The sequence below is a fragment of the Eumetopias jubatus genome, unplaced genomic scaffold (assembly GCF_037043125.1).
Source record: "Eumetopias jubatus isolate StellerSeaLion01/CBP00866 unplaced genomic scaffold, mEumJub1_p1.0 scaffold_2, whole genome shotgun sequence".
NCBI classification, from domain to species: domain Eukaryota; kingdom Metazoa; phylum Chordata; class Mammalia; order Carnivora; family Otariidae; genus Eumetopias; species Eumetopias jubatus.
In genome coordinates, this window is record NW_028274808.1 from 186,358,405 (window position 1) to 186,380,831 (window position 22,427).

Consider the following 22,427-nt stretch of genomic DNA (forward strand, 5'->3'; position numbering starts at 1 on the left):
CACTGGCTGGGGAAATGGTCTTCTCCTTCTGCATCTGATATTGAGCAGGCAGGGGCCTTCTCGGCTATCAGTCACCCTGATTGTGGCTCTGAGGGGGCGGGGTGATGGTTTAGAGACATGGCGGAGCTTGGACCTCTCTCCACTGCAATCACCATCAGCAGCTTCTTGGTTACAAGTAGTTTCCTTCACAACTTCCAAAGGCTTCCAAGTTTTGGGCTGTGTCTCTTCCAGTTTTTAGGTTGCCACTTTTGTCAAACATAATATATACTTTAGAGATCATAAAAACTAAACATATGCACTGTAGAAAATTCAAGTAACAAAGTGTTGTTTTTGCTATTCAATCCAATCCCTGTCCTCTTTGGCCAACAACATTTTTGGAAACATATAGAATTTCTTTTTCCTAACTTCCCTACCCCTGAGCTCGTAGACATACCTCTTAGCATGTTTCTGTGAAATAGATAGTACAAGATCTACCATGAGTCAGTCTCTCTTTCTCACTAAGACTTCACAGGAGTGAAAGAAGGTGGTTTCCAGATAAACTGTTAGTTATTCTGCCACAGGGTTTGGATTGGAGTCTGAAGCTCAAGCCCAGGGGCCAAAAGTGAATGTTAGATGGAGGCTGAGGAAAATGCAAGGGGATGAACATTCTGAAGCAGAATGGGGTGGGGCGGGGGAGAGATCCGTACCAGCATTGGAAGAAGGGCAACCTTTTTTTTGTTGAGGAATCGGCAGCAGCCAGGAGACATTTTTGATCTTTGTAAAGCAACACACCGAAGTCAGGGGCGTTCGAGTCAGGGAATGTTTGCATGCACAAAATGTGTGTGTGTGCGTGTGTTTTGTGTTTGTGTGTTTGTGAGAGACAGAGACAGAGACGGGAGGGTGAGAAGTCCGCACTATTCCCCAGCCTGGAATTATACTGACCAGCGAACTACAATACTGCAAGAGTGACTATGCAGATCAGAATACTTACAAAGTTTTCAGGCTTTCTAATCCCTTGAACATCTTATGCTGAACATTTTCCAAGCGATTACTCGTGAGAAGTATTTCATTGACACCAGAAGCTCCTTCGAATGCTCCTTCTTCGATGTCTGTAATCTTATTGTTGCTAAAGTTTCTAAATAAAAAAAATTGTTGAAACAAGATTTTAAGCTATTTCTAACAACGAGGGCACTGAGACAACATGTTTGATCCTTTTCTTCTAGGGAACAAGGTCTTTCATAATTTCCAAGCTCTTCACTGCCCAACACACCAGAGGCTCTGAAAAGACACCACTTTCTATTCTTTTATCAAGTCAAACTGATGATAGTACTGAGGGAGAAGGTGGGTGGTGAAAAATACCAGCCCAATCCATGTCAAAATGATCTACAAGAGTCCCCAAGAATATAAAGTTCTTGAGGTCTGGTATTGAGTTTTATAAACCTTAATGTTCAGCACAAAACTTGATAAGGAACTTTTAAAATAAGTGCCCCTGATAAAAATTATTGAATGAATTAAAGACTAAAAGAAGGCAGTTGTGTAGAAAGAAGAAGGATGGGTTAAGTGTGTGAGCATTTAGATCACATCAGAAACGTATCTGAATATGGGTTTGTTCCCAGTTAAACCTCTCATTGTAAGCATGTATCAAAACATCCAACTTAACTGTCCATATTTGTATGATACAAAACAGGACAATGCTTGGCCAAAGGGCAAAAATATCCAGGTGAGGTAACACCTTCCTATAGGCTCTATTTTTTCTCTTTCTCATTGTTCACTCCAAGACCAGGAATGCCCCCAGAACAAGGGTCATTTTTATGGATCATTTTATTCCTCTCAGAGCATTGCATGCAATAGTTGCTCCATAAATATGTGGTGAATCTAAAGGCATGAATAAAACGAAAGGGCAATCGATGTCACTGAAAATGAGAACAATCAAACAATAAGAAACTCTTTGGGAGGCAGTATAATATGGGGTTCAAGTGCACAGGACGTAGTCTGCTCTGCCACGGATAGTCAATGTGACCCTGGGCCATTCACACATAGAAAAGCACAGATATTACAAAGCAACACTCCTTTTCTCCTTTTGATGTTTCCTCTTATATGAAGGTTGTTCCATTGGCCTGACATGCTTGATCTCTGTTCTGTCCCTCCCTCCCTCTTCCTCAGGGGAGAATACTGCCTGACTGCTGTTGGAACTGCTGAGTTTATAAACTTATTTTAAAATATGAGTTGTGAATATGTAGTAACACAGATGAGCTATCAAGCCAGTTTACCAATCATTAATTCTGACTATCTTCTAATGAAAGTTTAATGAAGCAAAAAGTCAAATAGTTGACATGAATGTGCTGAAAGAGATATAACAGCACGGTTTAGGGAATAGTAAAGGAAGTTACAAAACACTACTGAACCCATTTCTAATGAGCTTAGATTGCCGAATTCCTGCTGTGGCCACATAACAAACCAGCTGTCCGAATTAAAGTAAGATGCAAGGGTTTTGCTACAGAAAATGTGGTTGACATCCTTGAATACATAGAAAAGAGGTGATTACTCAGGTTCTTCTCAGAAATTACCCTAAATTCATGTCACAGGTAGTCATTGTAGTCAATTTCTCCACATCTTTTATAGTTTGCAATTTCCAAAGAAATCTGAATAAAATTGCACAGGGATTTGAAAAACAACAGAACACCACAGAAATTTTAAAAGGTGGCTAATGCACAGCTTACATTTTACGTAACTGTGGAAGTTTCTTGAAGATTCCTGTAGCTTCCAACACTGTGAATTCATTATTATTGAGACGCCTCAGAGAAAAAAGAAACAAAAGTTTTATCACCAACAGCCAGGAAGGGATTTTTATTTCTCGTACAGAAATGTAAGATCATTTCGTGATTATTCTAAAGTAAAACAGAATACATGTCACAGAAAATCTGTGGAAGCACTGATTTTTTCACCATTTCACTCAATTTTTATGCTCAAAATAAGATATTAAGAGGTATACAGGAAAGAAAACCAATAATCAAAGATCAAAACCAGCTCTCATTCAGTAATCTGTAGAACAAAGTTTCTCAAATCTTTTTTCCACTATTGCCCCTCCTCCAAAAGTATTTTTACCCCAGAAAGCATTTTAGACCATTTTTTCTGAATCTCTTGTTCTATATATTTTTTTACTAATAGCTTTTATGATATGCAATTTATATGCCATAAAATTCAACCTTTTACAGTGTAAATCTTGTGTTTTTTAGTGTATTCACAAAATTGTGCAACTATGCTTGCTACCTAATTTTAGAACATAGAACATCACCCAAAAGAAAAAGCTCATACCCATCAGAAATCACTTTCAATTTGTTTCCCTCCCTGCCTCAATCCTTGGCCACCACTAATCTACTTTCTGTCTCTGTGGAATTTTCTATTCCAGACATTTCATATAAGTGAAGTCATAAAAAAAATGTGGCTTTTTGTGCCTGGCTTTTTTCACTTTGCATAATGTTTACAGGACTCATCCATGTTTAGCATACATCAGTACCTCATTCCTTTTTATGGCTGAGTAATATTCCATAGTATGGATATACCAATTTTGTACATTCATCTATCAGCTCATAGATATTTGGGTTGCTTCTACTTTTTGATTTTCATGAATAATGCTGCTGCCAACACTGGTGTAGAAGTTTTTGTGAGGATATACGTTTTCAATTCCTTTGAATAGTTACACTAGTGTAAAATTGCTGGGTTACATGGTAAAACTATATTTAATAATTTGAGGAATAGCCAAACTGTTTTCCAAAGATTTGTCATTTTTATATCCCCCTGGCAATGTATGAGGGGTCCAATTGTTTGTTTGTTTGTTTGTTTTTGTGGCTCTCATTGTGGTTTTGATTTAGGGTTCCCTAATGCTTAATGATACTAAGCATTTTTTAGCTTGATGATAATAAGCATTTGCTTATTGGTCATTTGTATATCTTCTTTGGAGAAATGTGCATACAAAAATTTGAGCACTTTTTGATTGGGTAATGTACATTTTTATTGTTAAGTTGTAATAACTATATATTCTGGATATGAGTCCCCTACCAGATATATGATTTACAAATATTTCCCTCCCAGTACTAATTTTTAAATGTATAATTTACAAAATCCTTAATTTCTTAAAACACACGCACACTTTCCTGAATAATAAATTAGATGCTAGTGCTGTAATTCTTAATTGACAAGTAAGCCTATTTAAGCTGTTATCATGCTGGAAGATATAAATTGCATTATTGTTTTTAATAATATTGGAAATATACAAAATTCCCTGCATTACCACAGCAACAGAGTTCAGGCCTTTTACTGCATGCATGGTCTCCACACATTTCAAAAAACCCTGGTTCTTAATCTCAGGAAATAAACTGAGGGTTGCTGGAGTGGTGGGGGTGGGAGGGATGGGGTGGCTGGGTGATGGACATTGGGGAGGGTATGTGCTATGGTGAGCGCGGTGAATTGTGCAAGACTGTTGAATCACAGATCTGTATCCCTGAAACAAATAATGCAATATATGTTAAGAAAAAAAAAGAAGAAGAAGATAGCAGGAGGGGAAGAATGAAGGGGGGGGAATTTGGAGGGGGAGATGAACCATGAGAGACTATGGATTCCGGCAAACAAACTGAGGGTTCTAGAGGGGAGGGGGGTGGGGGCACGGGTTAGCCTGGTGACGGGTATTAAGGAGGGCATGTATTTCAATGAGCCCTGGGTGTTATACGCAAACAATGAATCATGGAACACTACATCAAAAACTAATGATGAAATGTATGGTGACTGACATAACATAATAAAAAAAAATTCCTCAAAAAAAACAAAAACCCTGGAGCTTTGAAATAGATTCAAAAACTAACAGGAATAATAATAATAATTTTAAAAAAGTATCACTATAGCCACAGGGTAGTTTCTGTCATCTCTTTGAAAGCATTACATTATTTTTAATTATTCAAATTGCTCAGGATTCATTAAGTAACAGGCACGAGTTGTAGGCACAGTGGGAGATAAACTATGAAACACAATCCCTGTCATCAAGGAATTACAAGCTAGTTGAAGACAAAAGGATTATGCAAGCATAAAAGGACAACCAACTTTGCAAAGCAGTTAATGGCAAATACCAGATGGTGCTATACATAAACGTTGCTAAGATGTTCAGAAAACAACGAGATTTCACCAAGTTTTTCTTGAATTTTTAGAAAACTAGTGTGACTTTTATAAATAAAATCACTAAAGGCAAACCATACTTGGCATAGAGTCTATAGATGATTCAACAAACATTTTAGCACCTAGTATGTGCTAGGCTCGAGGTAGGGTTATAAATATCAATCTGATCTCATTGTCCTTTCAGCTTTTCCTGCTACGCTATCCATTGTTCAGGGAAAAAGTATCCTCTGTGCTTTAAATACCTGATAATCACAGAATCCTACCACCTTCGAGTCAGAGAGGTAATAAAGCCGATAAAGGCTCTCTGACTGAATTCCTAATTAACAGAGATTCAAAATGGTGATTCACCAACTATTTTATGTGGTTGCTGCAAAAGACTATATACCTTAGAAATCTATTACATGTTTAGAAATGGGTGCAGGCATAAATAATACCCAAGAAATAAATATCAAAGGAATGCTCTTATTATTAGCATTATTAAGAACTAACGGAATTTTTGAGACATAAATTAATTTCTGTAGTCATGTTTTGGATCAGCAAGATGAAGTAAGATAGCTTCTAATATATCCTTGTGCAAAGAAGAGTTATGGCCATGTGTGTTAATTAAAATCAATGTAATTCTTAAAAATAAAAGGGAAAGACAAAAATTGCAATGCTCTGATGCTTTCATTCCCTCCCTCCCAGCCCGGATTTTATTGGGAGATGAACTCACAGCTCTGCAGTGTACTGGGGAATGTGGTCTGGGATTTTGGTGAGTTTTTGATTGGAGCAATCTACTGTGGTTCCTTCACAGCGGCACTTTTCAGGGCAAGCCAAATCTGCAAAGCAGTCCCCACTTAATTTTGATCGATAATCTTCTGTACCTATTGAGGATTCAAGGCAAAAAAAAAAAAAAAAAGATACTGAGTCTAAAGGTTAGAATAGTCATTAATTCGTAGGAAGAAAAATAGTAAGATAACTATAGATTATGCAGCAGGGAGACAACTTGGGGAATTTTTGGTCAATGGATGTCAGGAGAGGGTTAAAACAAGGGCTTGGAATTTGCTGGAAAAAAGAGTAACCAGATTCACAGGACAGGAAAACATTAATAGAGATGAGCTTTTCACAGCTGTACTTTCTGCTGATCCAGTTATGAGCCATTCTAGCCTAGTTGACAGCTAATCATACAATGGCTATTCATTGTTACAAAGTTGATTTTTTCTCTGAGTCAAGAATTTAAAATGTATCCAGTAAGAAACATATTCCTATATATCATTTTAAATTAGGGCTTTCAAGGCAAATAGATGTACTCAGGTTTTTAAATTTTCTATGGTCTTATATTATTCTCTCCCTCTCACATAATCTTCGGAAATGCCTAAAAAAGCCCTCTTTTTTCATTTTGATTTTATAAAAGGAGACAAGTAAATCCTGATTTAAGCCTCAGCAGCTTGTCATGCTGTAGAAAGCTGCGTGACGTTCCATGGTGCTTGACGGAACCATGTTTTACTCATACCTGGCAACCACATGGTTAGATCAAGCACAACAGAAAATCTCGCTACATAATCACTACACCATCCACTAGGCCAAGGGTAAGACCGAGAGGAAAGATGAAGGGAAGCAGGAGAAAAAGCTACAGACGCTCTGGAAACGTAATACTGTTTACATGACATGCATTCTTCCCGCAGAATGTTTATGACCATAGTAAGAGTATTACTACCGAAGATTTCCTGGAAACACAAAGAAGGGGCTACACTGAAAGGTGCCTCCACTGTTCCTCAGAACGGCAGAATGGAAACAACAGCTTTCGGGAACAACATCCAGGAAGAAGTTGAAGGTGAGCTACAAGGACAACAGAGAAGCTCAAAAGATCTGTGGTTGCTTCTTGAAAAAAAAAAAAAAAGAAGGTGCAAAAGACCGAGACTAGAAGAAGGTACATCAGGATTGAAAAGGGAGGGCATTATGTTTCAGATCAGACACTTTTACTTACAGCCAAAATGGTGAATTCCTGCAAAAGTAAAGATCACCAAGAAGGAAAGAAAGAGTAATCCCAATTAAGGTTAATCAACACATATACAAAACTAGTGAAGGTCTCTTCCTTCTTTCCTTACTATGGCAATTATAGGGGGGATGGCAGAGTATGACAGCCATTGTCATGCTTTGCAAATATTTGTAGTACTTTTTTGAAGCACAGTGCTCTTACAGGAAAAGCAATGGCATACGAGATGCACAGCACAAATTAAGTTCTTGTCGATTCCTCTACATGATGAGCTCTCTGCAAGATAGATTTTCTGTTGAGTTATCACTATAATATCTAGAATGCCATATAGAATGGTGGTAGGCAAGTAAACATGCAAACGTAAGTGAAAAACTAATCATGGAGATCTTCAAAAACAAATACATCTGGATTAAGCCTTACTGTTGTGGCTTATGTGCTTTTTAATGGCCTTTCCAACTTATAAAATAATGTCACTTAGTGGAAATGAAATCAGAACCTCATACAATCGCAAAGTTGAATATAATCATTTCATTAGACTTGACAATTAATGCCAGGGCATTTACTGAGGAACTGTTGTCCTGTAGTTTAAGCTTTTGTTTTAAAAGTGAAATGAAGAACTACTGGAAACAAAGGGCTAAATGACAGGTACATCAGGTATCTTATATTTAAAATAGTCTGCATTCATTGTAATGACAATGATGTTTCTTTTATGAAGACTCTATAGGTAAGCTAAAATTTTAATATAATCTAGGAAGAAAAAGGAGAGAAGGCCCAAAGAACCCTTCTTAGTCCTGAATTCTATTGTTATTGCTTTAATGTAAATTGAATGATCAGAAATTACTGACAATTAAGCCACGATATCACATATACAGTGTGTTTCCAAAAAAACCTATTTTGACTGCTGTCAATAAATAGGCAAAACTCTATCAGAATTTATGAAAACAATCTGACGTTGGATCTTTAATTTGTGAATCAGAAATATTAATTTCTAAATTATTAATACAGTATATTTAAATGCAATTTATTGAATAATTTGGTAACAGTTCTATTAACTGTCATAATTTGAAGATTTTAGTAATATCAGTGTTTTATCCTATAGGTGTTTGGTATTTAGAATATGGCTTTTTTTCTGGGTAAGTAATAGTTATCAGACGACTTTCTGCTTAACAATGAGGTAAAAATAATGAATTTTAAAGATTGCCTATGAAGGCCAATCAACTGTTCTATTCAACATGTTTTCTTACGCAGTCCGTGTAATATATAAATATTATTGATCACTCAAGCTCAAAATAAGTAATAAAACAAAATCCGTTATATGCATAAAATTATTCAAATTATAATTCAATAATGGCAAATAACACATATCTCCTTAAAATAGAGACCAAACCCAGAACTCTTCCTTAAAAAATCAGTAAGGCTTTTGCTTACTAACACCATATAAGTAAGTATCTTCTTATTGGTAGCTGTTAAAATATATGATAGTCTAGAATATCCCCAGGAGATGGTAAATGTAGCCAATCAATTACTAACACATATTTTTATATAATGGTCTAAAACAAACAAGAGGCATTTTACACAATTGGCAGGCAAGGAAAAAATAAGTGAACATGTTTCAAAGAGCTAGTTCCAGAATCATCAGCCTTGAGAGTGTTAAGATTGTAGTGGTAAAACATTTCAATTACTTTTCTAAAAAACTTTTCATGCATCTGCCTAAATTATTCAAGGCATTTAGTGCCCAGGAACATCTGAGGCTTTCAGGATGTAGGTCAGTATTGTTTCTGTGGAGTTATACCATCACCCCAGGTCTGCAACAATGTTACAAATAATATATAATTGCATGTCAACAAGCAGTAAGTTGCTGTTTTTGTATAAAACGTGAAGCAACAGTAAAGCAAAATAAAGCAAAAAATAAGGGACATTTTCTTAGTATAAAGAATTATATTAAAAAAGGTAAATTTCATGGTCGACAAGAGAATTCTGCGTGTTTGTAACTGATTTCATGTAGAACTAGTTCTTTGACAACAGAAAGGTCTCTGTCTTTAAAACCAGCTCAATAAGCTATATTTTAAAAACAGGTTGAAAGACCAGATATACAACATAAGGAGAGAAAATGATTTAAGTAGAAGGCTATAAGTTCAAACATTTTAGCTACTGTGAGAAATTTTAGATAATGTGCCAAAGTGAGAGAGGAAAAAAAAGATGGGGGTTTAATAATATATATGTCTAACATCAGAAGCTGCATGCAAAGGTCAGGTTTTCAGGAAACAGCTACAAGTGATCTATGCAGAAGTCAATCTATCTACAGAGTACCCACTGTACTTTCAAACGCATGCATATCAAAGTTTCAGAAGCTATATTTTATAAGGTGAGGAAAGGGTGTCTGCAGTTAGTCCTACTACCGAGCAAAACCTACCTGGAATGAAATACTGTTCTTTAGCTAAATAAAAAAAGAGAAAAAAAAATAGAAGATGCACCTGAATGTCAGCAAGCAGAGATATGAGTTATATTAGATTAAGAATGGACTATAGGTACTATAGATAATTAAGTGAATTATATTCACAGCAGTGGCTGAAGTATAATAATGTACAGTGAGTAGTAAATGTCTCTAGAACCATGGACAATAAACAGCTTTGTTTTGATATTAGCTTTTTAGTATGAATTAACTGCCGAATGTGAAATACCCCTGGAATAGTTAGACAGCATACTACTCAAAACATACAAGAATGTATTTTATCATAAGAACACAGAAAAGATGAGACCAAAGTGAACAGAAAATTTCAATGAAGTAAGCCTTTTATATAATAGTAACACAATGGATCTAGATTTGGCTTTTTGTAAATAAATATAATATTCCCAAAATGCTAAAAGATGGCCTTTTGGCAAAAAAAAAAAAGATTATCCTCACAGTCTTATTTAAAATAAGAGGGTGAAAAATAAGTAAACACATTTAGTGTGCGAAGCAAGGGATCAGGAAATTTTTCCCCCCTACTTCTGAACCTGAGCAAATCACATAACCAGGTCTCAGTTCACTTTCTGAAGAAATGAGAACATGATTGATTACCTTAAGTTTCTCAATGGAGAATAATACAACAGGCATGAGACTTAACAGACATAAAACGGATTCTGAGCTTGCTAAAAGGCCCCTGTTTAGTTTGAACCCTAAAAATGCAGTATGAAGTATCCAAGCATCATTTTTTCTTGGCTGGTAGCTTATTTGTTATGCTGGATATAGTGTTAAAATATTACCTATAGGAGTGCTATATGAATTGTGCCTACAGCTCCCTTTATTTTGTTCTTTATAGACAGAAGAAAAAAGTATATTCTACAATGTTTGGTAATTCATCTGAAGACCAGCAGTCTCTAGGTCTCCGTAACCACTGTTTTTGGTCACACAGGGGAAATATCACATGAAGTAAGAAATTACCTGAACAACGGAATTTCTTGCTTTTGATTTGTCCGATTCTTTTGTTTGCCAGACGCCGGGGGCTGGTGCAGCGGGCACCACTGGTCTCGATGGGGTTGGTATGGAGATAATCCGCCAGCCACTTGAGATGGCAGTCACAAATAAAGGGGTTCTGGGCCAAATGCCTTTCAGAAACACAGACAGAACACTTTTATACATGACTGGCAATGAACTCAACTCTCAAATTCACAGTGAGGAGAGCAGTCATCGTATTTGATCCAAGCCATATATACATACATGGTTTGAATGGCCCGGAGAGGTGAAAAAGTCCCCTTGGCAATGGTCTGAAGCTTGTTGTCGTACAAGGAGAGAAGGTTCAAGTTGTGCAGATCCTGAAAAGCATCTACCCGAAGGCAGTTTATCTTGTTGGCATTCAATAATCTGTTTGATCAAATAGTTGCAGAATTAAAGTGTAGCATCTCGTTAACCCACCTTCAAGATTCTGTCCTTCTTGAGAAATACAAGAAATCAAGAAATAATATTTCTCTGAACCTCAACACTAGCATTTTAACTGGAACAATTTAGGTACCACAGGTGGAAGATATTCCAGATAAAGCAAGGGTCATGTGGTTTAATGAATGCCTAAATCTAGTGGTACTTACACATTTATTCAATAAAAATTATTCAACATATTCTCTGGAAGATGAAGAGGTAGGGCAGTAGACAAAGGTGGGTGAGACCCAACGTCTCCTGTCAAGGACGCCATAAAAATTGTCATAGAACATTAGTCTCTCTAGCTGCTCTGTGAAGAAATTCAGTCTATTTTCAAAACAGAAGCCAGAGTGGCCTTTTAAAACACAGGTCACTTTCTCTCAAAGCCAGGCAGCAACTCCCAAATTGTTCTGGGGGAAGCCAAGGTCCTGACAAATTGCCTCAATGCCCATTAGGACCATTGGCGCCCCCTTCTGAACTCCTAATACCTCTAATATAATACCTAATTATATTACCTCTATATACCTCTCCCTGGCTGCTTCAGCTCCAGCCACACATGTCTCTTTGTGGGGGTCTCTGCTTGGAATGTTCTTTCCCTTGAGGTCTGACTATTCTGCTTCTTTGAGTCTGTTGCAATCTTACTTTCTCAATTCAGCCTACCCTGAGTCCTCTCTTCAATACCATCACCTGTGTTTGCCCCACTTCAACCTCTAGCACACGCAATTCCTTTACTATGATCTGTTTATTTTTTTTTCTATTTTCTTAAATACATATTTCTCTCTGTTACATATGATTTACTTATTACATTATTGCTGCCATTTGTATGTTCCCCCAGACAGGCATTTTTGTTTGTGCCAAGCGCATACAAGGTGCTCCATAAATACGTTGTTGAATGAACACTTTATGATCCTCTTGGAGAGTGACATGGTTCATAACCCTATTAAAGGCCCTGGTCCTGCAGTATAAATGCCCATTTAACTTGGTTTAACACAATATGCCACAAACTCATTTTTTTCCAACATGCTATCAATATTTGACTTCAATATTCTATGGAACTGTGGTTTACAAATCATACTTTGGCAAATGCCATTCTTGTAGGTTGTATGGGATCGTGTCTGGGTTTTTATGCATGTTGGACTCCCTTTGGGAATACACTTGCCTTGCCCTCCACCTTCCCCAATGCTCTGGCCTATCATGGCTGCATGGGAAGCTCACCTTTTCCAGAAGCTTCTACCCAACTAAAGTATTTCTTCCTCTAGGTCCCCAAGGAAGTTATTCAGTGCTACTTAGTCTTGGCACCTCCTTTCTGTAGGCCTACATGTTTGCCCAAAGGTGGATTAGTGACCTCCGTGGGCAGATAATTTTTTTTGATACTTTTATCTCTATTAGCATTTATTTTACTGCTTTGATACTTAAGACTTGAACAAATATATAGTAGCTCAAAAAATATGTGCTCTGTCATTTAGATTTGTATGCCTTCTTATTTAACACACTGAAAAATGTCTTCCCTTTTGTCCACTAAGAATCCCTATTTTTAATTAACATAGGGTATTTCTTCTGCTTTACTTGCTTTTTTAGGTATCCACACACATGCAAGGCTGTGACTTCCTCAGAATAATTCTCTTCGCTCCTCTTTTTTTTTTTTTTAACCTCCCTTTAGGACCTGACATTTTGGTCTTCTCTGTGGTCCTCATAATAGTTTCTTAAAAGCTTAGGAACTGGTTTCAGGGATAGACTGGTCATCCCATTTCTCCACCCTGCACCACAGCACAGGTCACACTGACTGTGTTCCCCAATCTGCCAGCTAACTGAAGAAGTCAGAGAGCAGAAATAAGGAGAAGGAAAAAGTGGGGAGCATTGAAGACAATTGAAGAAAGTGCTCTTTTGAGCATTTTGTACTTACTTTAAATTATGTGGTCAGCAAAGCAGGAGAAAGAAAGTATTGCACACACTACTTTCTTTTGCTCTTTCCATTTACCTACTTCTTTTCCCTAGTACCTCATCTGTTCAAGCAAATCTAAGACGCTTAAAGTTCTCAGCTAGCCAGAAAGAGACAACTGTGTTGCTTTAGCCCTGGCAGGCTTAGGAACTGGCCTTCATCTAGAGATAACATATTAGGCTGAGGGACAAAGATAGCTTTTTAAGTAAGATTTATCTGTGTACAGATCCCATGGTTTATTAACCTGGTTGTTATGTCAGCCACCAATAAGTATGTGTGGAAAGAAAAAGAAGGTACTATTTAAATGTTAGTACTAGACAGGCAAGTGATAGCAAGAGATTGCAAGTAAATGGCAAACATAACAGTGCTAGGAGAAGGTAGAAGAATGACAGAGAAACAACACACAGGCAATACTTGGCTATAGCATCCAGATATACCTATAATGTGTATAATGTATACAGAGCCATTCTATTAAAGATCAGAAGCAATATTTGCAGAGCCCACCTCAAAGGTTAAAAAATAATTTGAAACCCAAATAAAGACATTAGATCATAAGGATCAGTATTTTTCATGACTTACTGGTCTGTTGTAAAATCAATTTATTGGGTTGCACAGTACTAAAGAGACAGAAAAAGAAAGACCAGAGCAAGAGACAGAGAATGCAGTAAAATGGAGATTACTATATATAGTAAAGGTAAATATTGTTTTGTTAACAATTTGCTTCATTTGTGTGCATCTGTGTGTTGTGTAGGAAAACTGGGTTGTGATATAAAATATGTTTCTAGATAATGATGAAAATTTAAAACATGAATATTAGGATATAATTATAACTTACATTGATCAAGTAAGGAAAAAGATCTACATTTGGGAAATCTGTGGGATTAGCAGTAAATTTTTGCCAAATCAATGATACAAACCCCAACACCAACAAATGTATACACCAAAAGAGAAAATAACATTTTAAACTTGAGAATTTTAAGGTAGACCGACTATGAACTAGTTGAGAGAGTACATCATACTCATCTTTGTATCCACAGCAGCCCCAAAGGAGGAATTCTATGTATGTTTGGTGATTTGAAGAGAATTTGATGATCTGACACTAACCATCTTAAGACTAGCGTATTTTTTTCCAATTTCCTTTTCATATGAGCATTCACTAAAACAACTGTGGTCAAGTTTTGTTCTTATACACATATGTATAGTACATTCTTCTTTTGAGACAAAGAAGAGGTAGCTACTCTCTAAGCAGAGTGGTTTTTAGAAGATGCAGGCCAGGGGTTTACAGATAATTTTCTGAGTAAACACCAGTTGGAGTGTTCCTGCTGTGTTCTGGCCCCCTGCAACCACCTCTGGACTGGGGACACGGTATTCCAGCATTGTCCCTCCTGCAGATGCTTTGGATAAAGGTGGATAAACCTCTCACTATGTCACTCTCCCTCCCAATACTATTAAATCAAAACAGAGAGTTTCATAAAGGGCAGAGACGGCACAAGCTTTTAATGACAGAGTAGCCAAGAAGCCTACATTTGTGACAGGGTGGACAGAAAGGTTTTAAGACAACTTCAAAGTGCTGTGTCTTCAAAAAAATAACACCCATCAATGTTAGTTGTACTATACTAATCTTTTCCATTTCATTAAACTATGTCATTTGGGGTTGAGCTTTTCTGAAGTCTCCATGAAACCATGAGAGTGTACACTGACTAAAATACAACGCTTGGTTCAACAGATCAGAAACCATCAAATACTTACAGTAACTGTAAGGAAAATAGTCCTTCAAATAAACTTTTTGGGAGTTCTGTGATTTTATTTCCATAGAGGACACTGAAAAAACATGATTTAAATGAAAAAAATTAGACATCAAGCCAGCATAACAAATTGATCCAACACATATGTATTCAGGCATATAGGAGGTTAGTAAGCACTCCATACATCATAAAAGCTACAGTTGAGTAAACAAACTTCAATTTGCAAATGTGTTTTTTTCCTGATTATAGATCATATATATGCTTATGGCAGAAAGTTTAGAAATCACTGAAAAACAGGAGTACCTGGGTGACTCAGTCAGTTAAACGCCCAAATCTTGATTTTGGCTCAGGTCATGATCTCAGGGTCATAAGATCAAGCCCTGAATTGGACTCCAAACTCAGTGGAGAGTCTGCTTAAGATTCTCTCTCTCCCTCTCCCTCTGTCCCTCCTCCTGCTCATGCTCTCTCTCTAAAATAAATAAATCTTTTAAAAAAAGAAAGACTAAAAAATAAGAAAAATTAACAAAAATGAACACAATTCATAATTTTATTGCTTTTTCTTAGAAATGTCCACTGTTCAATTGTCATGTTTTGCAACACACACACACAGTTCATATATAATGAGTGCATACTATAGTAACAAAGGAGAACACTAAATGTGGAATTCATTACTCATTAAAGGGATGAGTTTTAGGCTTATCATACTGGTAAAAAATGAAAGGAATCTAGATAAAGGTAAGGTTTTTGCTACATAATGTGTACGTTTGAGAAATGTTAAGATCTGTGAAGAAAGTGATCACTAATATGGTTACAGAAACAATTTTGAAATGTACGTTTCTCCAAAAATATGAACAGGAATGCATCCTCATGGTATTCACCTCTGATCAGCCACTAAGTATAGCCACCAAGTGCAAGCACATGGCTTAGACCCTTCAGTATACCTGGAGCCTAATGTTGATTTGAGTATGCAGTGACATTGTAACATTGGATTGATGAATGATCATTATTGGATGAGTGAGATGAAGAAATAAATTAGCAAGGGGACAAATTAATGAATAATTAACAAACTGGGTGAAATGAGGGGATTTCAACAACAAATGAAATATGTTGACTCATCATATCGGCTATTAACAATAATTCTGAAATGATGCTTATCTACTTTTAACCCCCAAAAGAAGGGAACCACAATTATGAATAGGAAAAGATGGAAGTTATAGTCCTTAGGGGAATAATATGGCAATATATATCAAGAGCTGTAAAGACACATATAAAAATTTGTACTTAGTTTTACTCTTAAGAACTTAAGAAAATAATTAGAGAAAGACACAATATTTTATGCACAAAATGTTAATCATGATATAATTTATAACAATGAAAAAATACACACAAATAAAATGGCTCCAAGTCCCAAAAAAGTTATTAAATGCATATTCCACATTTATAAAAATTGTATTTTGAAGAGTAATGACATGAAAGTGTTGATGATATAATGTTAAATTTGAAAAAAAACATAATAAAGTAGTATATTATAGTATGATCTTAATTTTGTTTAGAAAAATATATACATGTATACATAGGAAAAAGCAGAAAATCTCTGGATGGCAGGCAATTTGCTATTCAGAGGTGATTTTAATTTGCATCTATATATTTTTCTTTATTTTTACATTCTCTGCAATGATCTTATTTCTTCTGAAAATGAGAAAAATAATTTCTTGGAAAGGACATGAAGGATGTCATAATATGTAAAGGAAAAAGCTGAAATAAAATCTAAATAATTAATATGTTTGGCAACACTACATGATTTCTGTTTGGAAAGGAAGAAAATAACAATACAAGAGAAATGAATATGAGTGAGGGAAAGCTGTTGTTTCCTTTTAAGATGTCAGTGAGAGGTGGGATGTATTACAATATAGGAAGGAAATTCTCAAGGGAATAAATAAATATAGCTGGACACTATATTGTGTAAGAAGGCATTCCATTTGTATAGATCCCAGTGGTATAGTTATACAGTATAACAAAAAATTCACTTGTGCAGAATATAGATGCTTTGGAAAAGGTAAATCATTAGAGAAGAAGCCATTTAAAAAAATCAAAGAATAAAAGAGAGAATTCTGTATTGTCAGGGTCAAAGAGGTAAGGGAATTAAGAAAGGGTAAACAAAAATAATTGTATTATTTAAGGTCAGAAACAAGAGAAAAGAGGGCTTCTGGAAACACACATGAACAGATCAAGGCAGCACCGTTTCAGGATATTCAACGCAATACCATTCAACTGATTAATTTAACAATAGATATCATATACTTATTATGTGCCAAGAGCTTTACTAGGTTCTAAGCTTGGTGTCCAATTAAGCTGAATCCAACTGTTACTTGTTGAATGATCATCATTTGCCCTTGTGCCACCAGACTAATACAAGTGAGGTGAATGAAGTATTATTTCAAAGAGCAACCGAAAATAGCAATTTTGAATACTGAAGGAATTTCATATTTTGAACCCATTGAAATATAAAAAGGAAATAGGATGCATATAAATTTTGGGGGACCCATAAAAGAATTAAGGAGCAAGTTATGAAACTAGAAATCAACTATAAGAAAAAAATATGGAAAGAGCACAAATACATGGAGGTAAAATAACATGCTACTAAATGATGAATGAGTCAACCAAGAAATCAAAGAGGAAATAAAAAAATACACAGAGACAAATGAAAATGAAAACATGATGGTCCAAAATCTTCAGGACACAGTGAAAGCTATCCTAACAGGGAAGTTTACAGCAACACAGGCCTTCCTCTCAAAGCAAGAGAAAATCTCAAATGAATAACCTAACTTAACACCAGAAGGGGCTAGAAAAAGAAAAAGAAATAAAACTCTAAACCAGCAGAAAGAATAAAGATTAGAGGAGAAATAAATGAAATAGAAACTAAAACAATGATAGAACAGATCAATGAAATAAGGAGTTGCTTCTTGGAAAGATCTACAAAATTGATAAACCTTTAGCCAGACTCATCAAAAAGAGAGAAAGAGAGAGAGAGAGAGAGGACTCAAACAAAATCAGAAACAGAATAGAAATAACAACTGATACCACAGAAATAAAAAAGGATTATAAGAAAATATGATGAAAAACTATATGCCAAGAAATTGGACAACTTGCAATAAATGAATAAATTCCTAGAAATATATAACCTCCCAAATGGAATCAGGAAGAAATAGAAAATATTTTTAAAATTTATTTTATTATGTTATGTTAATCACCATACATTACATCATTAGTTTTTGATGTAGTGTTCCATGATTCATTGAAGAAATAGAAAATTTGAACACACTGATTACCAGCAATGAAACTGAATCAGTAATTTAAAAAAAACTCCCAACAAACAAAAGTCCAAAACCAGTTGGCTTCACAGGTGTATTCTACCAAACATTTAAAGAAGAGTTAATACCTATTCTTCTCAAACTGTTCCAAAAAATAGAAGAGGAAGGGAAGTTTCTAAATTTGTTCTATGAGGACAGCATTACCTTGACACCAAAACCAGATAAAGACACTACAAAAAAAGAGAGCCACAGGCCAATACCTCTGATAAACATGGATGCTAAAATCCTCAACAAAATATTAGCAAACTGAATCCATTAAAAAAATCATTTACCATGATCAAGTGGGATTTATTCCTGGGATACAATGGTGGTTCAATATTTGCAAATCAATCAACATAGTGTATCACATCAACAAAAGAAAGGGTAAAAACCATATGACCATTTCAATAGATGCAGAAAACAGCATTTGACAAATTACAACACCCATTCATGATGAAGACCCTCAACAAATTAGGTTTAGAGGGAACACATCTCAACATAAGAAAGGCCATCTAAGAAAAACCCACAGCTAACATCATCCTCAATGGTGAAAAACTGAGATCCTTTCCCGTAAGGTCAGGAACAAGATATAGATGTCCACTCTCACCATTTTCATTCAGTGTAGTACTGAAAGCCCTAACCATAGCAATCAGACCAAGAGAAAGAAATAAAAGGCATCCAAATTGGTAAAGAAAAAGTAAAATTTTCCCTAATTGCAGATGATATATTTTGTATAGAAAACCCTAAAGACACCACCAAAACACTACTAAAACTGATAAAATGAATTCCATAAGGTTGCAGGATACAAAATCAATATATAGACATCTGTTGTTTCTATACACTAAATAATGAAGTAGCAGAAAGAGAAATTAAGAGAAAAATCCCATTTGCAATTGCGGCAAAAAGAATAGAATACCTAGGAATAACTTAACTAAGGAGGTGAAAACCTGTACTCTGAAAACTATAAAACATTGATGAAAGAAATTTAAGACAACATAAATAGAAAGATATTCCATGCTCATGAATTAAAGAACAAGTATTGTTAAAATGTTGAAATTACCCAAAGCAATCTACAGATTTAATGTAATCCCTATCAAAAAACCAATACCGGGAGGAGCATTATGGCAGAGGAGTAGGAGACCTAAATTTCATCTGGTCCCAGGAATTCAGCTAAAGAGGGATCAAACTATTCTGAACATCTATGAACTCAACAGGAGATCAAAGAAAAGAATAGCAGCAACTCTATGAACAGAAAATTGACCACTTTCTGGAAGGTAGGGCCTGCGAAGTAAATCCGAGGCAATATTCGGGAAGATAGACCACAGGGGGAGGGGGCCTCCGTCAGGCACTACCGGCAAGTAATAGAGTAGCAGAGCACAAAATCTGAACTTTTAGAAGTCTGGTGCACTGAGGGATGTCACTCCAGTGGCTAAGCAGGAATGGAACCTTCGCTGGGACAGTGTGGTCTCAGGACACTCGGGGTCACAGGAAGACTGGAGGTGCCTGAGTGCGGCAGAGCTCCCAGGTATTGGAGCAGGGAAGCTGGCTGCAAAGACGGAGCCGAAGAGTGGTCTCTCAACTCGGGGTTGCCATAAACCATGATCTGCGGCACAGTCGGGCCAAGGCTCTTCCAGCAGGGACCTAACAAGCGGCAGATGAAGGGAGACTCCCCTTCTTCCCCCAGGAGGAGTGGTGCGGGAGTGCACCGCAGGGATCTGCTGGGTTTGGAGACTCCACACCGGAGTCAGGTGCCAGAGATAGAAATGCTGGGTCACTGGCCGGGTGAGCACGGAGTGCGGCCGGAGACCAGGGAGACGGGAGTGACTGACTGCTTTTCTCTGGGGGCACACTGAGGAGCGGGGCCCCCGAGTTCTCGGCTCCTCCGAGGTGGACATTGGGAGGCCACTATTTTCACTCTCGTCCTCCATACCTGTGCGGAAAGCTTGCAGGGAACAAAAGCTCCCGAGAGTAAACCCAAGGAGATTGCTTAGGCTGGCCCCAGCAAGGACAGGGCAATTCCGCCTCCCGCGAAGACATCTGGGAACCATGGCAACAGTCCCCCTCCCTTCCCCCAGAAGATCAGCAAGAACAGCCAGCCAAAAACAAGTTTACCGGTCAATGAAAATGGCAGAACGCCAGCACTAGGGGAATACAGCAAACAGAATTCATGGCTATTTTCCCCATGATTCTTTAGTCCCTCAAAGTTAATTTTTTCAATTTTCCTTTTTCTTTTATTTTGAATTTTTCTTTTCCCTTTTTCAACCAACATCTTCTCAATCCCTTTTTTAAAAATCTTTTTTATTTTTCATTATTAGAGTCATATTCTATCCCTTCATAGTAGTAAACCTTATTTTTGGTATATATGTAAGTTGTTCTCTCTTTAAAATTTTGGGATACATTTTCTTCTAACAGACCAAAATATACTGTAAATCTCTAATGTATAGCTTTGTTCTAATCTGCTGCCTGATCACATTCTTTTTTTTTAATTTCTCTTCTTTCTTTTTTTAACCAACTTCTTATCAATTCCTTTTATAAAATCTTTTATAATTTTCACCTTTACAGTCATATTCTATCCCTTCATTGTATTTACCCTTATTTTTATACATATATAAGCTTTTCTTTCTTTAAAATTTTGGGAGGCAGTTTCTTCTAACAGACCAAAATATGCCCCAAATCTAGAGTATGGCACTGATCTATTCAGCAGCCTGATCATATTTGATTATATTCTTTTTTTTTTTAAACTTTTTCTTTCCTTTTTCTTTCTTTCCCCTTCCTTTCCCCCAGTTTCAGGGCTCTTCTGATTTGTTTAGTGTATATTTTTCTGGGGTCATCGTTACCCTGTTAGCATTTTGTTCTCTCATTCATCTATTCTCCTCTGGACAAAATGACAAGAAGAAAAAAAGCACCTCAAAAAAAAAGAACAAGAGGCAGTACCAATGGCCAGGGACCTAATCAATATGGACATTAGTAAGATGTCGGAACTAGAGTTCAGAATGACGATTATAAAGATATTAGCTGGGCTTGAAAAAAGCATGGAAGTTATTAGAGCAACGCTTTCTGGAGAAATAAAAGAACTAAAATCTAACCAAGTTGAAATCAAAAAGGCTATTAATGAGGTGCAATAAAAAATGGAGGCTCTAACTGCTAGAATAAGTGAGGCAGAAGACAGAATTAGTGATATAGAAGACCAAATGATGGAAAATAAAGATGCTGAGAAAAAGAGAGATAAACAACTACTGGATCACGAGGGCAGAATTCGAGAGATAAGTGATACCATAAGATGAAACAATATTAGAATAATTGGGATCCCAGAAGATGAAAGAGAGAGAGGGACAGAAGGTATACTGGAGCAAATTATAGCAAAGAACTTGCTTAATGTGGGGAAGGAAACAGGCATCAAAATCCAGGAGGCACAGAGAACACCCCTCAAAATCAATAAAAAGAGGTCAACACCCCGAAATCTAATAGTAAAACTTATGAGTCTCAGGGACAAAGAGAAAATCCTAAAAATAGCTCGAAATATGAGGTCTGTATCCTACAATGGTAGAAACATTAGATTGGCAAGAGACCTATCCACAGAGACCTGGTAGGCCAGAAACTATTGGCATGATATATTCAGAGCACTAAATGAGAAAAACATGCAGCCAAGAATACTATATCCAGCTAGGCTGTCACTGAAAATGGAAGGAGAGATAAAAAGGTTCCAGGACAAACAAAAACTAAAGGAATTTGCAAACATGAAACCAGCCCTACAAGAAATATTTAAAGGGGTCCTCTAAGCAAAGAGAGAGCCTAAAAGTAACACAGACCAGAAAGGAACAGACACAATGTACAGTAACAGGCAACTTACAGGCAATACAATGGTACTAAATTCATATCGTTCAATAGTTACCTTGAATATAAATGGCTTAAATGTCCTAATCAAAAGACACAGGGTATCAAAGTGGATAAAAAAATAAGACCCATCGATATGCTGTCTGCAAGAGATTCATTTTAGACCCAAAGACACCTCCAGATTGAAAGTGAGGGGGTGGAAAAATATTTACCATGGTAATGGACACCAAAAGAAAGCTGGGGTGGCAATCCTTATATCACACAAATTAGATTTTAAGCCAAAGACTATCATAAGAGATGAGGAAGGATACTATACCATACTTAAAGGGTCTATCCAACAAGAAGATCTAACAATTATAAATATCTATGTCCCTAACATGGGAGCAGCCAATTATATAAGTCAATTAATAACAAAAGCAAAGAAACACATCAACAACAATACAATAATAGCAGGGGACTTTAACACCCCCCTCAATGAAATGGACAGATCATCTAAGCAAAAGAGCAACAAGAAAATAAAGACTTTAAATGGCACACGGGACCA

The 22,427-nt window shown here is 36.5% G+C and overlaps 1 protein-coding gene across 4 annotated transcripts in view; it reads right to left on the reverse strand.

Annotated features, from left to right (window-relative positions):
- The window catches only part of SLIT2 (slit guidance ligand 2), a 358,823-nt gene that overhangs the window by 72,569 nt on the left and 263,827 nt on the right, over positions 1-22,427 (reverse strand). For 2 of the 4 annotated variants that reach the window (XM_028088519.2, XM_028088537.2), the window contains 7 exons: positions 14,704-14,775; positions 10,821-10,964; positions 10,545-10,708; positions 9,534-9,557; positions 5,858-6,008; positions 2,700-2,774; positions 971-1,114 (listed from right to left, as the gene is read on the reverse strand). In XM_028088519.2, coding sequence (XP_027944320.1) covers positions 971-1,114; positions 2,700-2,774; positions 5,858-6,008; positions 9,534-9,557; positions 10,545-10,708; positions 10,821-10,964; positions 14,704-14,775 — 774 coding nt within the window. The remainder of the gene's footprint in view (positions 1-970; positions 1,115-2,699; positions 2,775-5,857; positions 6,009-9,533; positions 9,558-10,544; positions 10,709-10,820; positions 10,965-14,703; positions 14,776-22,427) is intronic. The other 2 variants (XM_028088528.2, XM_028088545.2) reach the window with 1 other exon arrangement.